This window comes from Brienomyrus brachyistius, chromosome 18 (assembly GCF_023856365.1).
Source record: "Brienomyrus brachyistius isolate T26 chromosome 18, BBRACH_0.4, whole genome shotgun sequence".
Taxonomy (NCBI): Eukaryota; Metazoa; Chordata; class Actinopteri; order Osteoglossiformes; family Mormyridae; genus Brienomyrus; species Brienomyrus brachyistius.
Genome location: NC_064550.1, coordinates 5,120,053 through 5,140,954, shown reverse-complemented (window position 1 = coordinate 5,140,954; position 20,902 = coordinate 5,120,053). Strand labels below are relative to the sequence as shown.

The following is a 20,902-nucleotide window of genomic DNA, read 5'->3' as shown; positions in this document are numbered from 1 at the left end:
ACCGTAGGTATTCTGTCAGCTCAAACCACCCTGGCCATTGTCTGCAAACCCCTCTCATCAAGAAGATGGGTCCACCCACAGAACTGTCACTCACTAGACGTTTTTCACTTTTTCACAACATTCTGTGTAAGCTCCAGAAAGGGTTGTGTGTGAAAATTCCATATCAGCTGTTTATGAAATACTAACCACACGGTATGCTACCAAAACCCATGCCACTGTCAAAATCACCTACATCACGTTTTCCCCATTGTGATATTTGAGTTGATCATTAACTAAAGCTCTTCACCCTTATCTGTATGATTTCATGAATTGAGCTGCTGCCACATGATTGGCTGATTATACATTTGCATATATATATATATATATATATATATATATATATATATATATATATATATATATATATATATATATATATATATATATATATATATGGTGGCGCGGCGGGGTTGGTCGGCAGGACCAATTATGTAGTTTACCGACATGCCTTGCAGGGCACCGCGCGATGTGTAAATATGTGCATTATATGTGCCAACCACCTGACAGGATAAATGCTAAACAAATTACTGTGCATAGATTAAGGTCAGAAAGTCATTACAGGCAAACCGCCACCTAGGTTCATTGTAAGAAACGAGTGATCGGTTACTGCGTTGAAGAGTCATTCACAAGCATCAGAAAAGATGTTTAAAGTATGGTACAATAAATTATGCACATTACAAAATTGAACCGTCAGTTTGACTACCACAAGAAAAAAGACGAAAATCCATCATATACCGTTAGTAAGACCTGATTTAAGAGCAGTCCCGCCTACTTTCATGTCTGAGGGTTGGTGCTAGTTCTAAACTAAGGATCGGGAGCCAGTGATACATATAACGTTGGTAAGACACGTTCTTACGCTCGTTGTATCGTTTGAAGTCCTTTTGGAATACATCGTGTCAATTGTGTAAGATATGATTAATGTTTAGCACCGGTAAATTATATAATGCTCATTCAGATGCCTTGTGTGGCGGATTAATGGCGGGCTTTGCGCAACGTGGGGGAATAGGTGTCGTCTTACTTTAGCCATGAAGGTGTCTTAATTCGATCATTCGGATTAAGATGAGGGAGGATAATATAAAACGTTATACTAGTCATTAGTGAAAATGCATGTCACACATAAAGACAATGCATATACACTGAACACACTGTTAACGAAATTTAGAATGCGAATGTTTAATTATACTATCTAGAAATAGATCGCATTTTTATAGAGCTGTTCACAGTCTAGTGCAATCATGTTGCAGAAATGTAAGCATAATTACAATTACAAAACGATGTGCAGTACAGTATACTTAATTGTTGAGAACCATTAAGCTTTAAAGCGAAACATTTATTTAGTGAAATGTCCCTTTCTTCGGTATATACTAAAACCGTGGTTTCGATTTGGAGAGTTTCTTGTTGCGTGACATACCAGTTTTCTTTTTTTTTTTAAATCTAGTTCAATTTGTGTAGCGTAACTCAATTACCGTCAAAGACTCTTAAGCACGACTCACGACCCGCCAAGCTGGGTGAGAATATTGAACAGGAACTGTGAGTAAATTACTAGATTAATAATTTATTTTTAACAAAACTCTGTACCAAGTTTATACTTTCTGAAGAAATTGTGTTGTTTAAAGCATTTTTTGTACGCGTTTTATACGTTTGGTTTCTCCTGTTAACTGAATTAAATCAAATGCAACATCTATAGTAGTTTTAATAGGTACATAAAATTAAGATCGGTAACAATTACTGTTACAGAAAAAAACAGCAGTAGTTTGTTATAGTTATAATTTAATTAATACAATTTGCGAGTTCAAAATAGTTAAAGAAATTAATCTCGGAACGTTAAGTTCCATTTTGGTACTTTATATCACAGTCAGACACAGAAACAAACCTCTGGCACCAGACCAATCGGGGGTCTTTCCTCGGCGAGCTGGTCTTGGCGTTACCCGAGACGTGCCAGCTCCGCGATCTCTCCGCCAGCCGCTCGGTGGACCAATCAGAGCGCAGGACTGTAAAAGCTGCCTATTTGCCGCAAAGCTGAAACTGCTGCAAAAGTGCTGCTTTAAAGGCGCAGCTCCAATTCAGTTTCATCTTTGCCAGAAGTATTGACAATAAATGCCTTGCCGTCATTTTTGAAAAGGTATATATTTTGTCTTTCCAAGGTAATAAGTAAGTGTATCTTAATCTTAATTGGTGACATTAAAATTAAAAATACCTAATGACAAATGCACTATTTTGAAAGGGCTAGACGTCTACCTGCGCGTTGCCAAATAACGTTTTCCTAGCTGTCGTGCTAACTAACGTTTACTTATGGTTCTCCAAAACTGGCTTTTCACTTCGACTTAACACAAAGAAAATACTGATAGCAAATCGTTATAAGGGAGATAAATTGGTAGTAATTCAGTTCCAAATGAACTGAGTTTAGTTTTGTGATTTACATACAGCTTATTACAAACCGACTTCTAGCTAGAGGCCTGTGCAAAGACTGGCATTTTTTATTAATTTGTCCCAGCAATTGTACAATAGTAACCGAGTGCTAGAGGTTTTTTTTTCTTCCCCAAACATTTTATGTTTCTCGCCCCACGGTAATAGATGTAATGTTGGCTGTTTTGCCCACATGGATCACAAAGTATTTTAAATGTGTATTTTGTTCAGCATCTCATGTTTATGAATTGTTTTTATATTTAGACGTATAACTTTGAACCATTATGAATCCTTATGAATGTTCAGGTGTTTTAGACAAATCTGAGTGAAACTTTATGCCCACAAACCAACCATGACTTGTCATGTTCCAGTTTAGTTAACATACAAGGATGTGATGTACAGCAGCCCACTCCAGAGATTATTTTACTGTACCTGTCTGAGAGAAAGAGACGGACAGGAATTTAAGTATATTGGTGGATCCAAGTTTACTGGAACTTTCTACAACCCAAGTGAGATTTCTACAGCAAAGTGATTCGTAAGCGTTCCCTAAGACTTCTGACAGTCGAATGTCAGCAAACAAGGAAAAATGGATGGTTTGTCACTGAAGGCTAAGGAATCAATGAGTGGAAGAATGGATACATCAGAAGAGGTCAAGATAGAAATGGACACTGAGGAGATGAAACTTGGATCTGCAGGGGGATTAGTGAAGCTTTGTGAATGTCAGCCAGATACGCCTTGGACTAGAGAAGAGGCCGAGAATGGGCCCAAGGTAACAAATGAGATTTCGGCTTTCAAAGGGGCCCCAAAAGATGCTGAAAGCAATAAGCTGCTTGAACACAGACAGGAGCAGCTCAGGATAGATTCCTTACCACTGAGTGAGATTCAGACAACAGAGTCTAATGCTGAAGAGCAGCAGATGAAGAAACAGTTTGGGGAAGTTGCAGCAGAGGGCAGCATTGAGCCACAGCTAAGCAAAGTCAAGCCAGGAAGAGCCACTGAAGGTATGAAGATCCAAGCTGTTTATCTTAATTTAATTTTGAAAAGGGGCTTTTTTTAAATGGCGTAAGTTTCTGAGTTGAGCTCTTTTTTTTTTTTTTTTTAGCTAAGGATCTTCCTGCTGCCTGTAGTCCAACTGAAAACGCAACCGTATCTGAAGAAGTACAAGAAAAGCTGGTAAGGGCTTTATTTTCAAAGGTCTTTGATTTGTTATTGTAAGTGAATTATCTGCATCTGGGGTAACTATTGTTTTGGTTAGGAGAGTCGGAGAGTTCAGCGTTTGAGGAGAATGGAGTTGAGAAGAACATCACAGAAATCTTCTGATGGTGGTAAATGACTTCCGAAAAAAGCACTTCATTAACATGACGCTTTTGTGGTGATTGTGGAAAATCTGTTTCCACTTATGATCATTGCTCTGTTGTTATTCTGCAATTGCAGTTTTTTATGCGTCAGGTGTATCGTCACTCAAAAACCTAACTGTCCTGCAGACCAGCTGTCTGACGATGACTCTGACACCATGGTGGACGATCCCAGTGATGTGGATTTTGTCCCACGTGCTACACGTCGCACCAACCGAGTACCGTCACGGAATCAGAGGACGCTTGAGGCTTTCCCAGCGGTCAGCCAGCCCAGCATCACTGCCACTGCTGGCCACATGGCCATTCCCAGAATCCAGCAGCTGTCCTCCCAGAAGCAGAAACCCTTTCCTGTCCTGCCGCATTGCTCACCCCGCCAGTCTGTAAAGATGCACTGTGCTAACTGCCACAACGCCTTGCAGAAGGGCCAGACGGCCTACCAGCGCAAAGGCATGCCCCAGCTCTTCTGCTCTTCTGCCTGTCTTGCTGCCTTTGCTAGGAGACCACCAAGGAAAAAGCTTTGTGTGTACTGTAAAAGGTAAACCGTGGTACTTTACACTGCTTGAGAATGTTTTAACATCAGTTAATGTGTACTGTGCTTTTTCTCAGTTTTTTTATGTCGACTTTTCTGATTTGCTCCATGCAGGGATATCGGGACTGTAAAGGAGACCGTTTTTGCCCAGAATGGGCCATCAAATTCTTTCCAGGAGTTCTGTAACAATGTTTGCCTCTCCCGCTTTGAGACTCAGAGCCAGAGGAGCTCTGCACTTGTAACTGAGCTGTCTGGTGTGCGATGCAGCATGTGCCACCTGGTGGGAGAGGTGAGGAAGTGCAGCCTTTTGCGCAGACTCTGCTCAGGATGTGCTGGTAAACCCTGCGATCCTCAGTATTCTGGTTTCTTGCTTCCTTGTGTGCATCTCATTTGGTGTAAAGTGCTAGATTAAGGAATTTAAATTCACTTTATTTTTTTCATCTACAGCACTTTAGTTCTGGGGCTGAGCCCTAAAGAAAACTCCTCAGTCGTGATTTATTGTTTTTTCTCTCTTCCTATTGGATGGTTTGCTGCTATATTGACTCACCACTCTACCAAAACATTTCAGCGTGTGTGATGAAACCATGTTATATTTTGCCCTTTAGATAAGATGGAGACTTAGGTCTTGCGGTCAGTGAGTCAGTATGCTTAGCTGAAGATTGTATGAGCAAGATATGGATGTGATTCCCTGTTCAGCCGTAACCGTTTTCTCAGACAACACTTACAGGGAGATATTTGCACCACCTCTGACGTACGGCCAGGAGGCTGGCTGTACATCTGATTCAAAGGCTTCAATTAGTTAATTGTCTGCATCAAACATTCAGATTTAAATAATGTGTTTACTCGGAAAAGCCTGGCACAAACTGACCCTTTTCTTCTCCATGACCATCTGTTAGTCATTATGGCATCTGTACAATAAACGTTATTACAAATAAGTAAGCACTTTTAATAGCAAGCTCTGGAAAGCCACACAATGATATAATTGAGGTATACATTCTTTATAGGAAGCTTGTCTCTGTCAAGATTAGAGTGTAGATTTAGCAACGTGCTGTATATGCCCCATGAAAGACTGTGTTTTTTGTTTGCTCGTAGCTTTACACGTTTTAATTTAGAAAATTCCATGTATATCTGTGTTTGATTGTCGTCCCATTTTCATGCCGTGACATAAATGAATTTTGGGTTTTTACGGCTTGACAAGTTGGCTTCAGTGTCATTTCATTTTTGATAATTGTAATTGTAGTTAAATACATAAATAATAACATGCAGTGCCGCTGCTCATTGCTCCCAGATCCTTCATGAGGTCAGTAGTGGGAACATGGTGCATCACCTCTGCAGCGATACCTGCTTCAGCCACTTCCGGGCGACCAAGGGCCTGAAGACCAGCTGCTGTGACAGCTGTGGCCTCTATATCTACGCCAAGACCTCCCGCGTTGAGTACCTCCTCCACGAGGGTCAGCAGAGGCGCTTCTGTGATGCCGCATGCCTGGCTCAATTCAAAAAGGTCAGTTGTATTTTTATTTTTTAATCATTGGTAATATTGTACTTGTGAATCTGAATTCACATTGATTGATTTGGAATTTTATTTCTAGGGATTTATTTCTTGGCATCTTGAATTTGTGCTGTAATCAATGTTCTGAATAGATTTTGACTCATTTTAATAAATATGGATGGAATAGTAGATACTAATGAAATTGTTAAATAATACTTAATAGGGGACACCCTACTTGTATTTGGTCAGAAGTTGCACATATTATGAAATGCATAACTCTTCTCTCAGATGAATCTCAAGGGTTTTTTTTTATTGGGTTTCACTTACTTTGTTATTAGTACTGTTTGCCTTAAATTCTCATTTTTGAAGATGTGTATCATATAAAATTGACAATTGTACAGTGAACTGGCTTATAAATGTATTATAAGAAACTTAACAACCAGTTTTACTTGGGCGTGGCTATAGCAGCCAAAAATCATATCTCTATATTTAGTCAGAATAGTGATACATGTGATATCGCAATATTTTCTATGAATTTGGAAAAATGCTCAGTCGCAAGTAAAAGCCATACGTGAGGTCGCAACACATTATTGTTATTGTTGAGTGAAAAGCAAATACAATGTTTTCCTTCCCTGTTTGCAAATGTGCATCTATTCAGTATAGAGATGTATTTATTCCAAGCAGAAGGCTTAAAAAAACAAATTTTTTTTCCCCACCCCTCAATTTCTGACATTGCTTTCAAAATATTTCCTTGCTTTTCCCTGTCATCAGCCTCCCCATGCAGCTCTGAGTGGTCTGAGTTTTAGCTGTGGATTCTGTGCGTCGTGACCGAACCTCTCGCAATGTTTATAGTCAGGAAGGAATGCTATAGGTTTCTAATAATCTTTGCTCATCCTCTTCCCTCATCGGAATATCAAAATTAACACGTACAGCAAAGCAGTCAATAGCATGGTATTATATACTATATACCAGTGTTTCCCAACCTTTTTTGAATTGTGTACCCCCTGAGAGATTTTCTCATACCACAAGTACCCCCTTTGTCAAATGTGTTGATGATTAAATAAAAGTAGAACGTACAACTGATTATCAAATTTAAAACATTTTATTAAATCTCCATAACTTGAACATTTAATTCATTAAGCAACACATCCCAGATAGATTTTCTTTCTATACCAGGGCACAGCTAATGGAATGGCTGATAATATTTACCCATCATCAGGGAAATTAAATATAAAATTTTTTTCCACGTACCCCCTGTAATGTGCTCGCATACCACTAGGGGTACGCGTACCCCCGGTTGGGAATCACTGCTATATACTATAAAGATACAATATACCACCCTGCCTCAAGTTTTACTTTCAATGACGATGGTGCGGCGTCATTGTGGTCTAACTCTGCAGCTTAAACGCATTGTTTCTGTGCTCTAATAATGGTTTCTTACACTGCAGAAAAACACCAAAGTACTCCCATGTCAGTGGTGCAAGACCTTAAGCAAAAATTTTGACATGCTGTGCCGTGGTGATGTGCATGGGAAGGCCCTGCTCTTCTGCTCCTTGTGCTGCATCACGTCTCATAAAGTGAAAACGTCTGGCGAGACAGGTACCTCCCGGCTTGCCCTGTCTGGCTCTTCCCTGCGCTGTGATTGGTCACTTTTATGATGTCACTGTGTTCCCTCTTCCCTAGTCCCCATGCAGCCTTGCAGCTTCTGCCTGCGTGAGCTTGCTGAACCTGCCTATTACTACACAGCCAACAGAGTTATTTATCAGTTTTGCAGCCCCAGCTGCTGGACTAAATTTCAGGTAGGAGAGATATCTGCTATATGACCATAAAGAACAGCAAGTTGTTTTTTTTTTTTGTTTTTTTTTTTTTTTTAGCAGAGTGGAATCCCATCAAAATAGGGGTGTAAATCACTGGGCGCAAGGCAATTCTATTTGATTACGATTATTGACGGAACATTTCAATCACGATTAGATTATTTTGCCAACTTAAATTCAGGCCTTTTCAGCTTCGTTGAAAAAAAATTGTAAAACATCATGGGAACAAAAAATATCCCGTTGTTTTTATGTAAAAAAAAGCTGGCAGCTGTGGTTACCAGAATTATTTTGTAAAAAATACTGTACAAGTGTAAACAACTTTACAGAAACATTTGTAAATTTTACTGGATTTCAATGTAAAACAACCACCAACTACATGTAAAGTTTACTTGGTTTCAGTGTAGAAGAAGCAACGATTGGATGTAAATTATACCAAAATAACTGGTACAACAGCAACATGGCCTTGCTAAATTAACAGAAAGAAGAAGCTGAATCTATAAATTCACTATGTAAAATGTTAGTTTTGGTATGTGAAATTGACAGGCTGTTTTGTAAAGCTGTTTACATTTTTACCGTATTTTTTTTTTTTTACAAAATTTTTCTGGTAACCACAGCCACCATCACTCGCTTGCCGGGAAAACACGCTCTGTATCAGTAGTCCTGAAAAGAACTACATTAGGCCCCCAACGAGCACCAAACCAGTTATTCACAGGAAATACGAGGTTGTCAGATGCTCAACTGTAAGATGTACATACGGTGGGGGATGTACGTAAGCTAATTACACACGAGGATCGGACAGGGTACACACAAGACACAGGTAAACAAAATGCGCGAGAATAAGAAAATTTAACCATTAATAACAACAACAATGCAAGGGCTATTTACAACTGCACGTGGTGCATGCTGGGACACCTCAGTGGAAAAGTACCTTCTTATCAGCTAACCAGAGGTGTTGCCACGAGGTGAAGTTCTGACGGTAGCCCCGAATGTACCGTCAAAAGCTGACTGACAAGCCAGAAAATCCTGAGTTGTGTGGGCTATTTCATGTTGGTTTGTAACACAAAAAGCAAGTGTTGATATACCATTTAAAGTTTTACTGTTTCTCATCTGTAAAGCACAAAATATTAATTTGTGAAATGTAACACGGTTTCTTTCAGTATAAACAAAGTTGACCTGATTTAAAAAATATTATTTTCACATCGTTATGTTGTAATTTTAACTTTATTATTGGTTTATATTACAGTTTGTATGCTTTTAAACATCAGTAATTTAACTCTACCAAAAAATACATTCCTTTACTGAAAAATTAAGTTGGTTTTTTAAGTATTTTACAAAATATTAATGTAAAATATACGCTGGTCTATTGTTTTTCCTTTTACATTTTTTATGTCATTATTTTACTGAATTTCTCTTAATTTCACGGACATATTTTTTTAATGCATTATTTGTTACTTTTTACATAGCTAGTTATCCACCTCAGTGTTTTCAGCATTGCTGTTGTAGTTAGTAATAACTGTTATGCTATAAAAGAGAGGCATCTCCCAAAAGAATGATAGCGCACAGAGCATCAGGTAGTGCTTCCACCTTCCCCTTCCATCCTGCGTTTCGGAAATTTGCTTGCCTTTGCTGTTTACCTGCAGCACATGGAGCGTCTTTAGTTTGACCCCAAAAATCGATTGTGATGTTACAGATCAATGCAGTTAAATCGCAGTCTGAATAATTGATTCATCCCATGATGCATATTTATACCCCTACATGAAAAATAATCTTTAGTTAACTAATTTTTTTTTGTTGTTTTTGTTTTCCTCATGATTTGCCTTAAGCACGTAAGCTGTGTCACTCTGTATGTGATATGGTTTAAGCTTTTCTTGCATGCTTGCACACATTTCACAGTTTGTAGGGAACTTTGCTGAGCTGCTGTGCCAATTATGCGCTGTTTACACTTGGTTTTATGTGTCATGGGCAGTTGGATCACACTTGGACAGCCATGATGCATCGACGTTTACATCTTTATCTTGTCTCCGGGGTGTCCGGCTGACCACTTGTGTTCAGGTTTCGCTACTGCCTAAGTCACTTCTGCTAGAATGTCAGATGGCCCCGCACTCATTGTGATGTCCTTGTTGGGGATGAATGCAGATGCATAAGCATTCACAGTACAAACGATACTTGGACAAACGCGTCCCAAACCACCTCGGCAAGTGGTTTGAGTGATCGGATGACGGCGCGTCTTGGTGGTCGTTTACCTTTCTATATAACATTGTCCACTAGTGATCCCATCGCTCAAGATGTATTTTAAAACCCTATTGTACACAGGGCCTGTCAGTATCACGTCTGTAATGAGGGCCTGATGATCCTTAACTTGTGCAGAACTGGCACAGAATTTTCAAGGTGTCATTTAGCAAGTTGTTTAACTACCAATATGTACGTGAAAATTCACTCTGCCTTGGCAAATCATTTTTCTTGTTGCATATTCTCTATTTTGAAAGATCTCCTGCAGAATATGACCACTGCAGGAGGTAAAGTTTTATAAGGAGTTTAAAAGTGATTAATAATAAAAAAAGAACGGTTAATGTAATGTATAATGTTGGCCGTTGACTGTAAAGCACAGGAATGCTTGTTAAAATGTACACCTTAAATGGTTGCAGTGCAGCCCATTAAGATGTATAATAAAGCATTTCTCTGTGTGGGTATTATAATGCTTTTTACGGGATGCATTTATTTGAAGAAATTCTGTTGATGGGTTTTTGTTTTTATTTGTAGAAGAACACCCCAGATGGCGACATTCATCTGAGCTGCCACTCTTGTCACAATATGTTTAATGGAAAACCAGAAATATTAGATTGGCAGGTAATGTAGCTTCTGTGTCGATGTGAATATGCTGTTTGAAAGCCATGGCGCACTGCCTGCCATAGGGTGGCCAGTAAGTCTGATTCGGCTACTTTGCCAGGTAGTAATCAAGTGGCTGCAACTGTTGCTGTTTAAAGCAGACACAGATTCCCTGTAGGTTTTTTAAAACACTTTTAGAGTGCCATGTCTTGCAAATTTGCAGCTACTTCTGACTGGAAGTCTGGTTCAGGGATGATTTGAGTCTTTCCGAATGATGAGAGACTAAAACCCATGATGACAATCTATTGATGCATATAATATTTTTTAGTTAAAAAAAATGTAATTCCAGTTAAGAATTATTACAATGGTATGTACCGGACAAAATGCTAATTCTGCATTGTACAGTATCCCAGGGTGCAGCATGTGGCTCAGTGGACTAAGCCTTTGTGCCTGTAATCAAAAGGTTGCTGCTTCAAACCCAGCCTCAGCACATCTGAGGTCCTTAACCGCCCAGCTCCCTGGGCTCTGCTATGGGTGGCAGCCCTTCGCGGACAGCTTACTCTACAAAAAAGAGCAAGCTGAGGGAGGCGTAAAGACAATTTCCCTTCGGGGACCATAATATTATGTAGATGTAGATTAATATATTAAAATGGCATCAGTGAGATTATTACTCTTTCACAAAGTAACTGATGGTTTGTGAACATGTTGCCATGGCAACTAGGTAAATTTTGTCATCATCCAATTGTAGTCTACTAGCTAGCTACTTCTTTAGGTTGGATGACAGTTGAAATTTGCTTCACGGAACTGAAAGTGTCACCCATTGAATGCAAATGTTTGTGCTTTTCCATCAGTATACTTGCTTTTTTATATTATGTACTATTTAAAAAAAAAATCATTACTTTGTTTGAGACACCGATGGTATTGTTTCAGATGTAGGCTATTTGTATAATCAACTGATAGTGAACACATTTTAAAGTCCAACTCTAAACAAAAAAAGTACCTCAGGTGGTTTGGTATTTTTAGAACTGGTACTGAACCAGAAGTCAATGGAAAAGGGAAAGTACTCATTTTTTAAGTAACTAAAGCGTGATACCTGGTGCAAAGGAAAAATTTCTTTGACTTTAATACTTGTGGCTCGTATAATAGAAATGCAACCAAGTAATAGATCTACTTGGAAGTAATGAAATATTTTTGGGTAATAGGCTTGTCAAATGTTAAATAGCATGTTATGGTTTTATTTTGGTTGCAGGACTCAATCTTCCAGTTCTGCTGTAAGGAGTGCTGCGAAGATTACAAGCGGCTGCATGGGGTGGTGTCTGTCTGTGAGCACTGCAAGCAGGAGAAGCTTCTCTATGAGAAGATCAAGTTCTCTGGTGTAGAGAAGAATTTCTGCAGTGAAGGTTGGTGTGTTTTACTGCATTAAGTACTCGATCATCAGTTCAGTTCTGTTAGGAAAATAAGGGGTTCTATTAAAACCTACAGTTAACACCTTCACGCACTGCATGTTGGGTTCTTCATGTAATTAGTATGTTTGTCTTTCCTAATCCATTGACCTTTTTCCATAAAGGCTGTATCTTGCTGTACAAACAAGACTTCACCAAAAACTTGGGCCTGTGCTGCATTACCTGCACTTACTGCTCTCAGACCTGCACTAGAGCAGTTACTGAAGAGATGGACGGCAACACATGGGACTTCTGCAGTGAGGACTGCAAGAGCAAGTACCTGCTGTGGTACCTAAAGGTACGCAGGGTGTACAGGGTGCGCAGGGTATGCAAGTACCTGCTGTGGTACCTAAAGGTGTGCAGGGTATGCAAGTACCTGCTGTGGTACCTAAAGGTGCGCAGGGTATGCAAGTACCTGCTGTGGTACCTAAAGGTGCGCAGGGTATGCAAGTACCTGCTGTGGTACCTAAAGGTGCGCAGGGTATGCAAGTACCTGCTGTGGTACCTAAAGGTGCGCAGGGTATGCAAGTACCTGCTGTGGTACCTAAAGGTGCGCAGGGTATGCAAGTACCTGCTGTGGTACCTAAAGGTGCGCAGGGTGCGCAGGGTATCCAAGTACCTGCTGTGGTACCTAAAGGTGCGCAGGGTGCGCAGGGTATCCAAGCACCTGCTGTGGTACCTAAAGGTGCGCAGGGTGCGCAGGGTATCTAAGCACCTGCTGTGGTATCTAAAGGTACGCAGGGTGCGCAGGGTATCTAAGCACCTGCTGTGGTACCTAAAGGTTGCCCAGCATCATACCATGGTGTGTTTCTTTACTCTTTTTAAAATTAAATTAAGGAATTCTTTTTTTTCTGCAGTTAGACATCGGTTTCTTGGATATCTCTCGCAATTTGACATTTTTACCTATATTCAGAGGATGGAGAGAAATGTAGAGGGGTAGCATGGTGGTGCAGTGGTTAGCACTGTTGCCTCACACCTCTGGGACCCGGGTTCGAGTCTCCGCCTGGGTCACATGTGTGCGGAGTTTGCATGTTCTCCCCATGTCGTCGTGGGGTTTCCTCTGGGTACTCCGGTTTCCCCCCACAGTCCAAAAACATGCTGAGGCTGATTGGAGTTACTAAATTGCCCATAGAAGTGCATGTGTGAGTGAATGCTGTGTGAGTGTGCCCCCGTCCTGGGTTGTTCCCTGCCTCGTGCCCATGGTTTCCGGGATAGGTTCCGGGATAAGTAGTTTACTTCGTTTCTGGTCTTGTATACAGTGCATTCTAATTCTCAGCTCTTACCTCCACCTCTGTACAGGTAGCAAGATGTCATGCCTGCAAGCGACAAGGGAAACTTCTAGAAACCATCCATTGGCGGGGGGAGATCAAGCACTATTGTGACCAGAAGTGTCTCCTGCGGTTCTACAGCCAGCAGAACCAACCTAACCTGGATACCCAGCAGGGCCCAGAGAGCCTGCTCAACAGTACGTTAGTCATTACACCCGTGTGATACAGCTGTCACCCTTTTATTGCCTTATGAAATGTCCAACTGCTCAACTCCTCACTGCAGACTGCACACTTGATGTGACCCCAATTCATGAAAAGATTCGGATAAACTCTGCCATGGGCTTTGGTGACGTTCCAGCTGAGAAGATTAAAAGTTCTCGTTGAGCTTTTCGTCTTTGTCGAATTGTTAAAACGTGTGCCTTGTACACGTTTTTTTTTTTTTGACTACAAATATAGATTGAGGAAAACCTCTGCAGTAAAGTTTCTCTGGAACAGCCTTCAATGCTTTCTCAGTATTAAGGAGCATTTTAAAGTCCCTCCGGGTTTGTAAAGTGCTCACATGTGTTATCGTCTCTCTAATTGGCTGTTAATTCTGTTCATTTTCTGGTGTTTCAGGTCAGTCCCCAGATTCTAAGTCACCCCCTGCTGCTGTGAAGAAAAGTGAAGTGAGTTGTTTTCATTTTTTATTGAACTCTTGTCTTCCAAACTCCCGAATTTATTGACGTTTGATGATATACATACTTTGCAGATAAGACATTTTAGACTTATTGTAAAGATCTTACACACACAGAGGTGTGTGTGTGTGTGTGTGTGTGTGTGTGTGTGTGTGTGTGTGTGTGTGTGTGTGTGTATGCATCGATATTGAGCTCTGAGGCTTAGTAAAATGAGCAAAATATGACTGTTAACCATTTTCAGTTACTGCAATTGTAAACACTGGTCTAGGGAACTTCTTACATGTGAATAGAACTTTCACGCACTGCAAAATTGTTACGTAACTGTTATATAGTTTTGTTGGGGGGAAAAATCATTAAATGTTAAGAGGAAAAATTATTTTTAACAATGATATTGAAATATTCTTTGTTAATTTTTTTGTTTTGATGCAAGCTTAATTAGCATTCATCAGATTTTACATTTCCTTAAACAATTTATTGATGTTGAACTTGTCTGGCCCATGTGAGAAAAAGAATAACCCATTAAGTTTTTAAAGTGAAGGGCCTGTGTGTCTCATGACTGAAAGGTGTGCAGGGCCTGTGTGTGTCTCATGACTGAAAGGTGTGCAGGGCCTGTGTGTGTCTCATGACTGAAAGGTGTGCAGGGCCTGTGTGTGTCTCATGACTGAAAGGTGTGCAGGGCCTGTGTGTGTCTCATGACTGAAAGGTGTGCAGGGCCGTGGACGCGAGATGCTGACGAGCAGGTTTCTGCTCGTTTTGTAGCCCACAGGGAGACGGCACACAGCCCAGCCCCCTCCTCCGCCTTCCTCACCCCCTCCGGCTGTGACTCTGCTTAACAAAAACAAGGCTTCCTTATGCCGGCCCGTGATGGAGGACCGGGCCACATCCTGCAGCCCGGAGGTGAAGTCTCAGGGCTGCCAGACGGGTAACTTCCCAGTGCTATAATAAAATCAGCTTCTCTATCGTTTTATCTTGCCGGACTCCTATAGCTTCTGTGAACTTTTCCCACTGAAGCTGTTTAAGGTGGAAGTGACGTAGGTCTTCTTGCCTGTAACATTTTTTCCCTTGTTCTGCCTGCAATGTTTCAGATGACATCCCAATGGCTCCGCCCTTCGTGCTGCCGATTCCCATGCCGGTCTACATCCCGCTTCCACTGCACATGTACTGTCGCTATGCACCAGTGCCCCTCACCCTGCCTTTGCCGGTAAAGCCCTGCACAGCCCCCCCCCACACACATATCTATATGTGTGTATATATGTATATATGTATATATGTATGTATATATCCCTACTATAACCATCACTGACACCAACCAGCTGATCTACACCACAGCAACAGTGATCCTTGAGGTGCTTGGCTATAAGATGAACAACAGCCGCAAGGAGCAGTATCCCCCATGGAAGAGAAGGTTAGAGGCTAAAATCAAGGCAGCACGGAGGGAAATTAGCCAGCTATCGGAATTACAGAAAGGTGTGATGAAAAAAGAGGTACCTAAGAAGTATAACAAGCTGTCCATAGCTGAGGCCTTAGAAACTGCCAAGCAAAGACTCACAGCCTTGGCTACCCGTCTGAAGAGGTACACCAGAGATATAGAAGCCAGGAGAATAAACCGGACCTTCTCCACTGAACCATCCAAGGTGTACTCTCAGTGGCAGGGTAATAGCATGAAGATAGACCCACCAAGGCTGGAGACTGAGCAATACTGGAAGAGCATATGGGAGAAAGAGGCATCACATAACAACAATGCACAGTGGCTTGTGGAACTAAGAGCAGACCACAGTAACCTCCCTGAACAAGCCCCAGTAACCATCACATTGGCAGACATCCAAGAAAGAGTCTCAAACATGAAGAACTGGACAGCACCAGGTCCCGACATGATCCACGCCTACTGGCTAAAGAAGTTAACTGCACTCCATGAGCGCCTGGCAGCACAGATGAACCAGCTGCTAATGGATGGGACCCACCCGGAATGGCTGACCAAAGGTAGGACAGTCCTGATACCGAAGGACCCCCAGAAGGGACCGGTCCCACCCAACTACCGGCCAATAACCTGCCTCTGCACAACATGGAAGCTCCTATCAGGCATCATAGCGGCTAAGATGAATAGGCACATGGATCAATACATGAGCGGGACCCAGAAAGGAATTGGTAGAGATACCAGAGGAGCAAAACACCAGCTACTGGTAGATAGAGCAGTCACTCAAGACTGTAAGACCAGACATACCAACCTGAGCACCGCCTGGATTGATTACAAGAAAGCCTATGACTCAATGCCTCACACATGGATCCTAGAATGCTTGGAACTGTACAAGATCAACAGGACTCTAAGAGCCTTCATCAGGAATTCAATGGGGCTGTGGAAAACAACTCTAGAGGCCAACTTCAAGCCAATAGCACAGGTTACCATTAAGTGCGGGATTTACCAAGGAGATGCCCTGTCCCCGCTGCTGTTCTGCATAGGCCTTAACCCTCTCAGCCAGATCATCAACAAGACTGGCTACGGATACCGACTACGGAATGGGGCGAACATCAGCCACCTCCTCTACATGGATGACATCAAGCTGTATGCCAAGAGTGAACGAGACATCGATTCACTGATCCACACCACCAGGATCTACAGCAATGACATCGGAATGTCATTCGGGCTGGATAAGTGTAGTCGAATGGTAACAAAGAGGGGGAAAGTAGTCAGAACCGAGGGGATCGTACTGCCAGAGGGCAACATAGCAGACATTGAGGATAGCTACAAGTACCTTGGAATCCCGCAGGCAAACGGGAACCATGAAGAGGCCACAACGAAAGCAGCAACAACCAAGTACCTGCAACGAGTAAGGCAAGTCCTGAGAAGTCAGCTGAATGGGAGGAACAAGATCCGGGCAATCAATACCTACGCCCTACCAGTCATCAGATACCCCGCTGGCGTCATAAGCTGGCCAAAGGAGGAGATGGAAGCCACTGACATCAAGACAAGGAAGCTCCTCACAATGCATGGTGGGTTTCACCCCAAATCCAGCACACTGAGACTATACACTAAGCGGAAAGAAGGAGGCAGAGGACTAGTGAGCGTCAAAGCCACTATCCAGGATGAAACATCGAAGATCCATGATTACATCAGGAAGATGGCCCCGACTGATGACGTGCTCAGTGAATACCTCAGGCAACAGAAACCCAAGAAGGAAGAGGAGCAAGAACAGGAACCATCATGGAAAGATAAACCCCTGCACGGCATGTACCACCGGCAGATAGAGGAAGTGGCTGACATTGAAAAATCCTACCAGTGGCTGGACAAAGCTGGACTGAAAGACAGCACAGAGGCATTAATCATGGCAGCACAGGAACAAGCTCTAAGTACAAGATCAATAGAGGCTGGGGTCTACCACACCAGGCAGGACCCCAGGTGCAGGCTGTGCAAAGATGCCCCCGAGACGATCCAGCACATAACAGCAGGGTGCAAGATGCTAGCAGGCAAGGCGTACATGGAACGCCATAACCAAGTGGCTGGCATAGTGTACAGGAACATCTGCGGGGAGTATGGGCTGGAAGTCCCAGGGTCAAGATGGGAGACACCTCCAAAGGTGGCTGAGAATGATAAGGCTAAGATCCTGTGGGACTTCCAGATACAGACTGACAAACTGGTAATGGCTAACCAACCGGACATAGTAGTGGTGGACAAGCAGAGGAAGAAGGCCGTAGTGATAGACGTAGCAATCCCAAGCGATGGTAACATCAGGAAGAAGGAACATGAGAAGCTCGAGAAATACCAAGGACTGAGAGAAGAGCTAGAAAAGATGTGGAAGGTGAAGGTAACAGTGGTCCCAGTGGTAATTGGAACACTCGGGGCAGTAACGCCCAAACTGGGAGAGTGGCTCCAACAGATTCCAGGAATGACATCTGAGATCTCTGTCCAGAAGAGCGCAATCCTAGGAACAGCTAAGATACTGCGCAGGACCCTCAAGCTCCCAGGCCTCTGGTAGAGGACCCGAGCTTGAAGGACAAAAGACCGCCCACAGGAGGGCGAGTGGGGAATTTTTTTTTATGTGTGTGTGTGTGTGTATGTGTATATAAAAAATGGATTAAAAATCGAAATGTAACAGCCTTTTATGCCAGTAGCTCAAATATTTTCAGATTTTCTTTTTATTATTGAGATGAATGTTTCGATGAATGTTATTCAAGTTTTAAAACTTTTGAATTAGCAAAGTATAAGCTGTTCTCGGGAAACTAAAACAACACCATTCTTTTTGTAATATGAAATGCTGCATGTGTTTCACTTCTGACTTGTTGATTTTGTGCAAATCATTCTCATTAGAATTATAAGACAGGTATTGTTATACAAGTGTATAATCAGCATTTCTGAAAGCTTCCATCTTTTCTAAATGAAGCTAAAGTTTTGTCATGTGACTTATTTTCCCCCCAGTTTCATTATTCTAGGTGGTAGTTCTCTGATGTCATACAGTGATAATTTTGTCTCTTGTCTCTGCTGCCTCAGGTTCCTGTGCCCATGTTCTTCCCCACTACACTTGAAAATGCAGATAAGATAGTGGAGGCCATCGAGGAGATCAAAGTGAAGATCCCATCTAATCCACTGGAGGCTGACATCCTGGCTATGGCCGAGATGATCGCTGAGGCCTCAGAAATGGGCAAAGCCTCCTCAGATCTCTGTGGTAATGGTTCAGTCTCAACCACAGTCAATTAAATTTAAAAAGTATTTTAAGTGCTTAATGCCTTTTATTTATTTGTTTATGTACTGATTTATATTTAGATTTGGTCAGTAACCCAAGCGCAGAGAGCTTGCTGGAGGACTGTGACCTGTTTGGCCCAACGAGAGATGATATGCTGTCCATGGCTGTTAAGATGGCCAATGTTTTAGATGAACCAGGTCCCGACTTGAGAGAAGATCTTCCTAAAGGTTAGATTCAAAATAAAATGATGACATCATAGCAAAACACACTTTTGACTGGAAAAATGCTCTGAGAATGAGATCTCATCTGCATTTCCTTTACAGTAGTTAATGATTGGTCGATGTGTAGCTTAATTGTTTTCCCAGCAAAGGATATGATGTTTGACATGTTTTTATGGCATTGAATACCTTAAAAGAAAATTATCCCTGGATAATACCGGAAAGTTTTTATTTTAAGTGTAACTTAAAAGTAACATTACTGCGACTTAAATGTTCAAATATCCAGCTATGCTACAGTAGTTAATGCACCACTGATCGTCAGAGTTCCATTTAGCGTTTTTCGTCTTGAAGGGATTCGTATTGTTTTTAATTATATTAAGCTCTTTAAATCTTAAAGGTAAATAAAGCTATTGCTGTAACCGCAGAAGCTAGTAACCATGATAGTAAGAGAGCACAGAATGGGGAGCACCTGCGTAGTATTAGCCAGGATGCCCTTTCATCCCCGGATTCGCTTGAAGGGTTGATGGAGATGTTTGTCTGCACGTCACAGTTGTACAGATGGATCTGTGGTTTTCACACTTCTTCTTATGAATAAGGTAGAGAAGTGTCATTGAGTGGATAGTTTTTTGTGTTTTTTCATCACTCAGAACATAATATACACACTAGTCTGCGAAAATCCCAGGAGGGCAGCTGTGTCTGAGATGATGGAGCCACCACACCTGCCACCAACAATCACACCACATTTAAAATCAAGCTCTTGCTTGTTGTTATGCTTAGCCGCAGCGTAACTGAATGACTGGCCCTGTCTGCATGCTATATATATATATATTCAGTCACCATTTGGAGGAGCTGGCTGGTTTTGCTTTAAGGAACAGGTGGACCTAATTAAGAGGCTACTGAGCATGTTGTAAGGACCTATCTGATTTAAAAAAGAAATCCATAAAATTCCAGGACTAATTGTATCTGGATAATGATGTATATCTGTTTATAAACATTAAATAGTATTAATGGAATACAGTTGTTTACTTGTGCTGACAACTGTATTTACTTTCTGACCGGGTAGTTATCATGCACAAAGAAAGTTACGTAAGTGACCAACGTAAAAGGTTCCCTTGACTTTTGTGTTCTCCTGTAGATCTAAACCCCAGCGTTGAGTTTCTTATTGACTGTGGAATTGTCAGCCCAGACAGCATTTGCACAAAAAATGAGCTTCCGGTGGCTGTGAAAAAGGTATTTACTTCCTAACAGAGCTTATTCCAAATAAATTTTTGCCTTAAAAGTTATGGTACTAATAAATAATGTGCCCCCTGGCCCCCAGTGCTGCTGGATGATTCCTGTGTTTGTGTTGCAGGGCTCAAAGCAGCTTGGCTTGTCTGAGAGCTGTTCCAAGGACCCCCCAGGCGCTCGAGCCACCAGAACAAGGTTAAATCACACATATGGTGTCAATGCCTGGAAGGTTTGGGCTCAAAGTAAGAACCACGTGACAGAGGAGAGAAAAAGTGAGCAAGTCTGGCTGTGAAGAATCTGCCTGAGTGGTACGACTGGAGCACAGTGTAGTAACAAAGTGGTTGCTCTCTTCATTCTAGAGAAGCGTTTTAAAGTAAAAGAGGACATTCTGTCTTGCACGGCTGCTGAGCTGAATTATGGATTGGCACAGTTTGTCAAAGAAACTGCCAGTCCTAGTGGAGAATACTACGAGCCAGACAGTGTCTACTACCTGTGTCTTGGAATTCAGCAGGTTTGTCTCAATGACGTGTGGATCTCAGTTATCATTTGCGTGTCAATGTGACATTAAAAGCGCATTATTTAATGGTTAAAAGGTTATGGATGTGTTTAGCAATGCTAATACTTATTTTATTTTTCCATGTGTTGTAGTATCTTCTAGAAAATCACAGAATGGTGAACATCTTCACAGACCAGTACTATGCGACCTTTGTTCAAGAACTGAATAAGATACTGAGCAAGTGGAATCCTGAAATATCTCCCGAGGGTATGAGAAATGCCAGCTCACGTTTAGAGCGAGGGGAGAACGCAAATATACACATTAGCTGCTGCTTGTGCTGAAATACCTCCTAATGTTAATAATTATTTTGAATCAGCTGTGTGTGTGTGTGGTTCTGGTTCAGAAACAGTGTGATGAAGCTGTGTTTTTCATTTTAGTCCATG

At 41.7% G+C, this 20,902-nt stretch overlaps 1 protein-coding gene across 5 annotated transcripts in view; it reads left to right on the top strand.

Annotated features, from left to right (window-relative positions):
- Nucleotides 1-753: 753 nt before the first annotated feature.
- Nucleotides 754-20,902, top strand: part of LOC125712631 (zinc finger MYM-type protein 3-like) — a 30,164-nt gene continuing 10,015 nt past the window's right edge. Inside the window, exons 1-22 of one of the 5 annotated variants that reach the window (XM_048982890.1) lie at nucleotides 754-878; nucleotides 2,817-3,446; nucleotides 3,548-3,618; nucleotides 3,701-3,770; nucleotides 3,930-4,335; nucleotides 4,444-4,618; nucleotides 5,618-5,830; nucleotides 7,267-7,417; nucleotides 7,502-7,617; nucleotides 10,393-10,479; nucleotides 11,708-11,858; nucleotides 12,026-12,198; nucleotides 13,200-13,365; nucleotides 13,784-13,833; nucleotides 14,602-14,764; nucleotides 14,928-15,043; nucleotides 18,326-18,500; nucleotides 18,599-18,745; nucleotides 19,872-19,966; nucleotides 20,088-20,235; nucleotides 20,323-20,474; nucleotides 20,612-20,726. In XM_048982890.1, the coding sequence (XP_048838847.1) occupies nucleotides 3,032-3,446; nucleotides 3,548-3,618; nucleotides 3,701-3,770; nucleotides 3,930-4,335; nucleotides 4,444-4,618; nucleotides 5,618-5,830; nucleotides 7,267-7,417; nucleotides 7,502-7,617; nucleotides 10,393-10,479; nucleotides 11,708-11,858; nucleotides 12,026-12,198; nucleotides 13,200-13,365; nucleotides 13,784-13,833; nucleotides 14,602-14,764; nucleotides 14,928-15,043; nucleotides 18,326-18,500; nucleotides 18,599-18,745; nucleotides 19,872-19,966; nucleotides 20,088-20,235; nucleotides 20,323-20,474; nucleotides 20,612-20,726 (3,355 nt within the window). In that variant the 5' untranslated portion in view covers nucleotides 754-878; nucleotides 2,817-3,031. Of the gene's footprint in view, nucleotides 879-1,748; nucleotides 2,191-2,816; nucleotides 3,447-3,547; nucleotides 3,619-3,700; nucleotides 3,771-3,929; nucleotides 4,336-4,443; nucleotides 4,619-5,617; nucleotides 5,831-7,266; nucleotides 7,418-7,501; nucleotides 7,618-10,392; nucleotides 10,480-11,707; nucleotides 11,859-12,025; nucleotides 12,199-13,199; nucleotides 13,366-13,783; nucleotides 13,834-14,601; nucleotides 14,765-14,927; nucleotides 15,044-18,325; nucleotides 18,501-18,598; nucleotides 18,746-19,871; nucleotides 19,967-20,087; nucleotides 20,236-20,322; nucleotides 20,475-20,611; nucleotides 20,727-20,902 lie in introns of those variants that run through there. The other 4 variants (XM_048982891.1, XM_048982887.1, XM_048982889.1 and 1 more) reach the window with 4 other exon arrangements.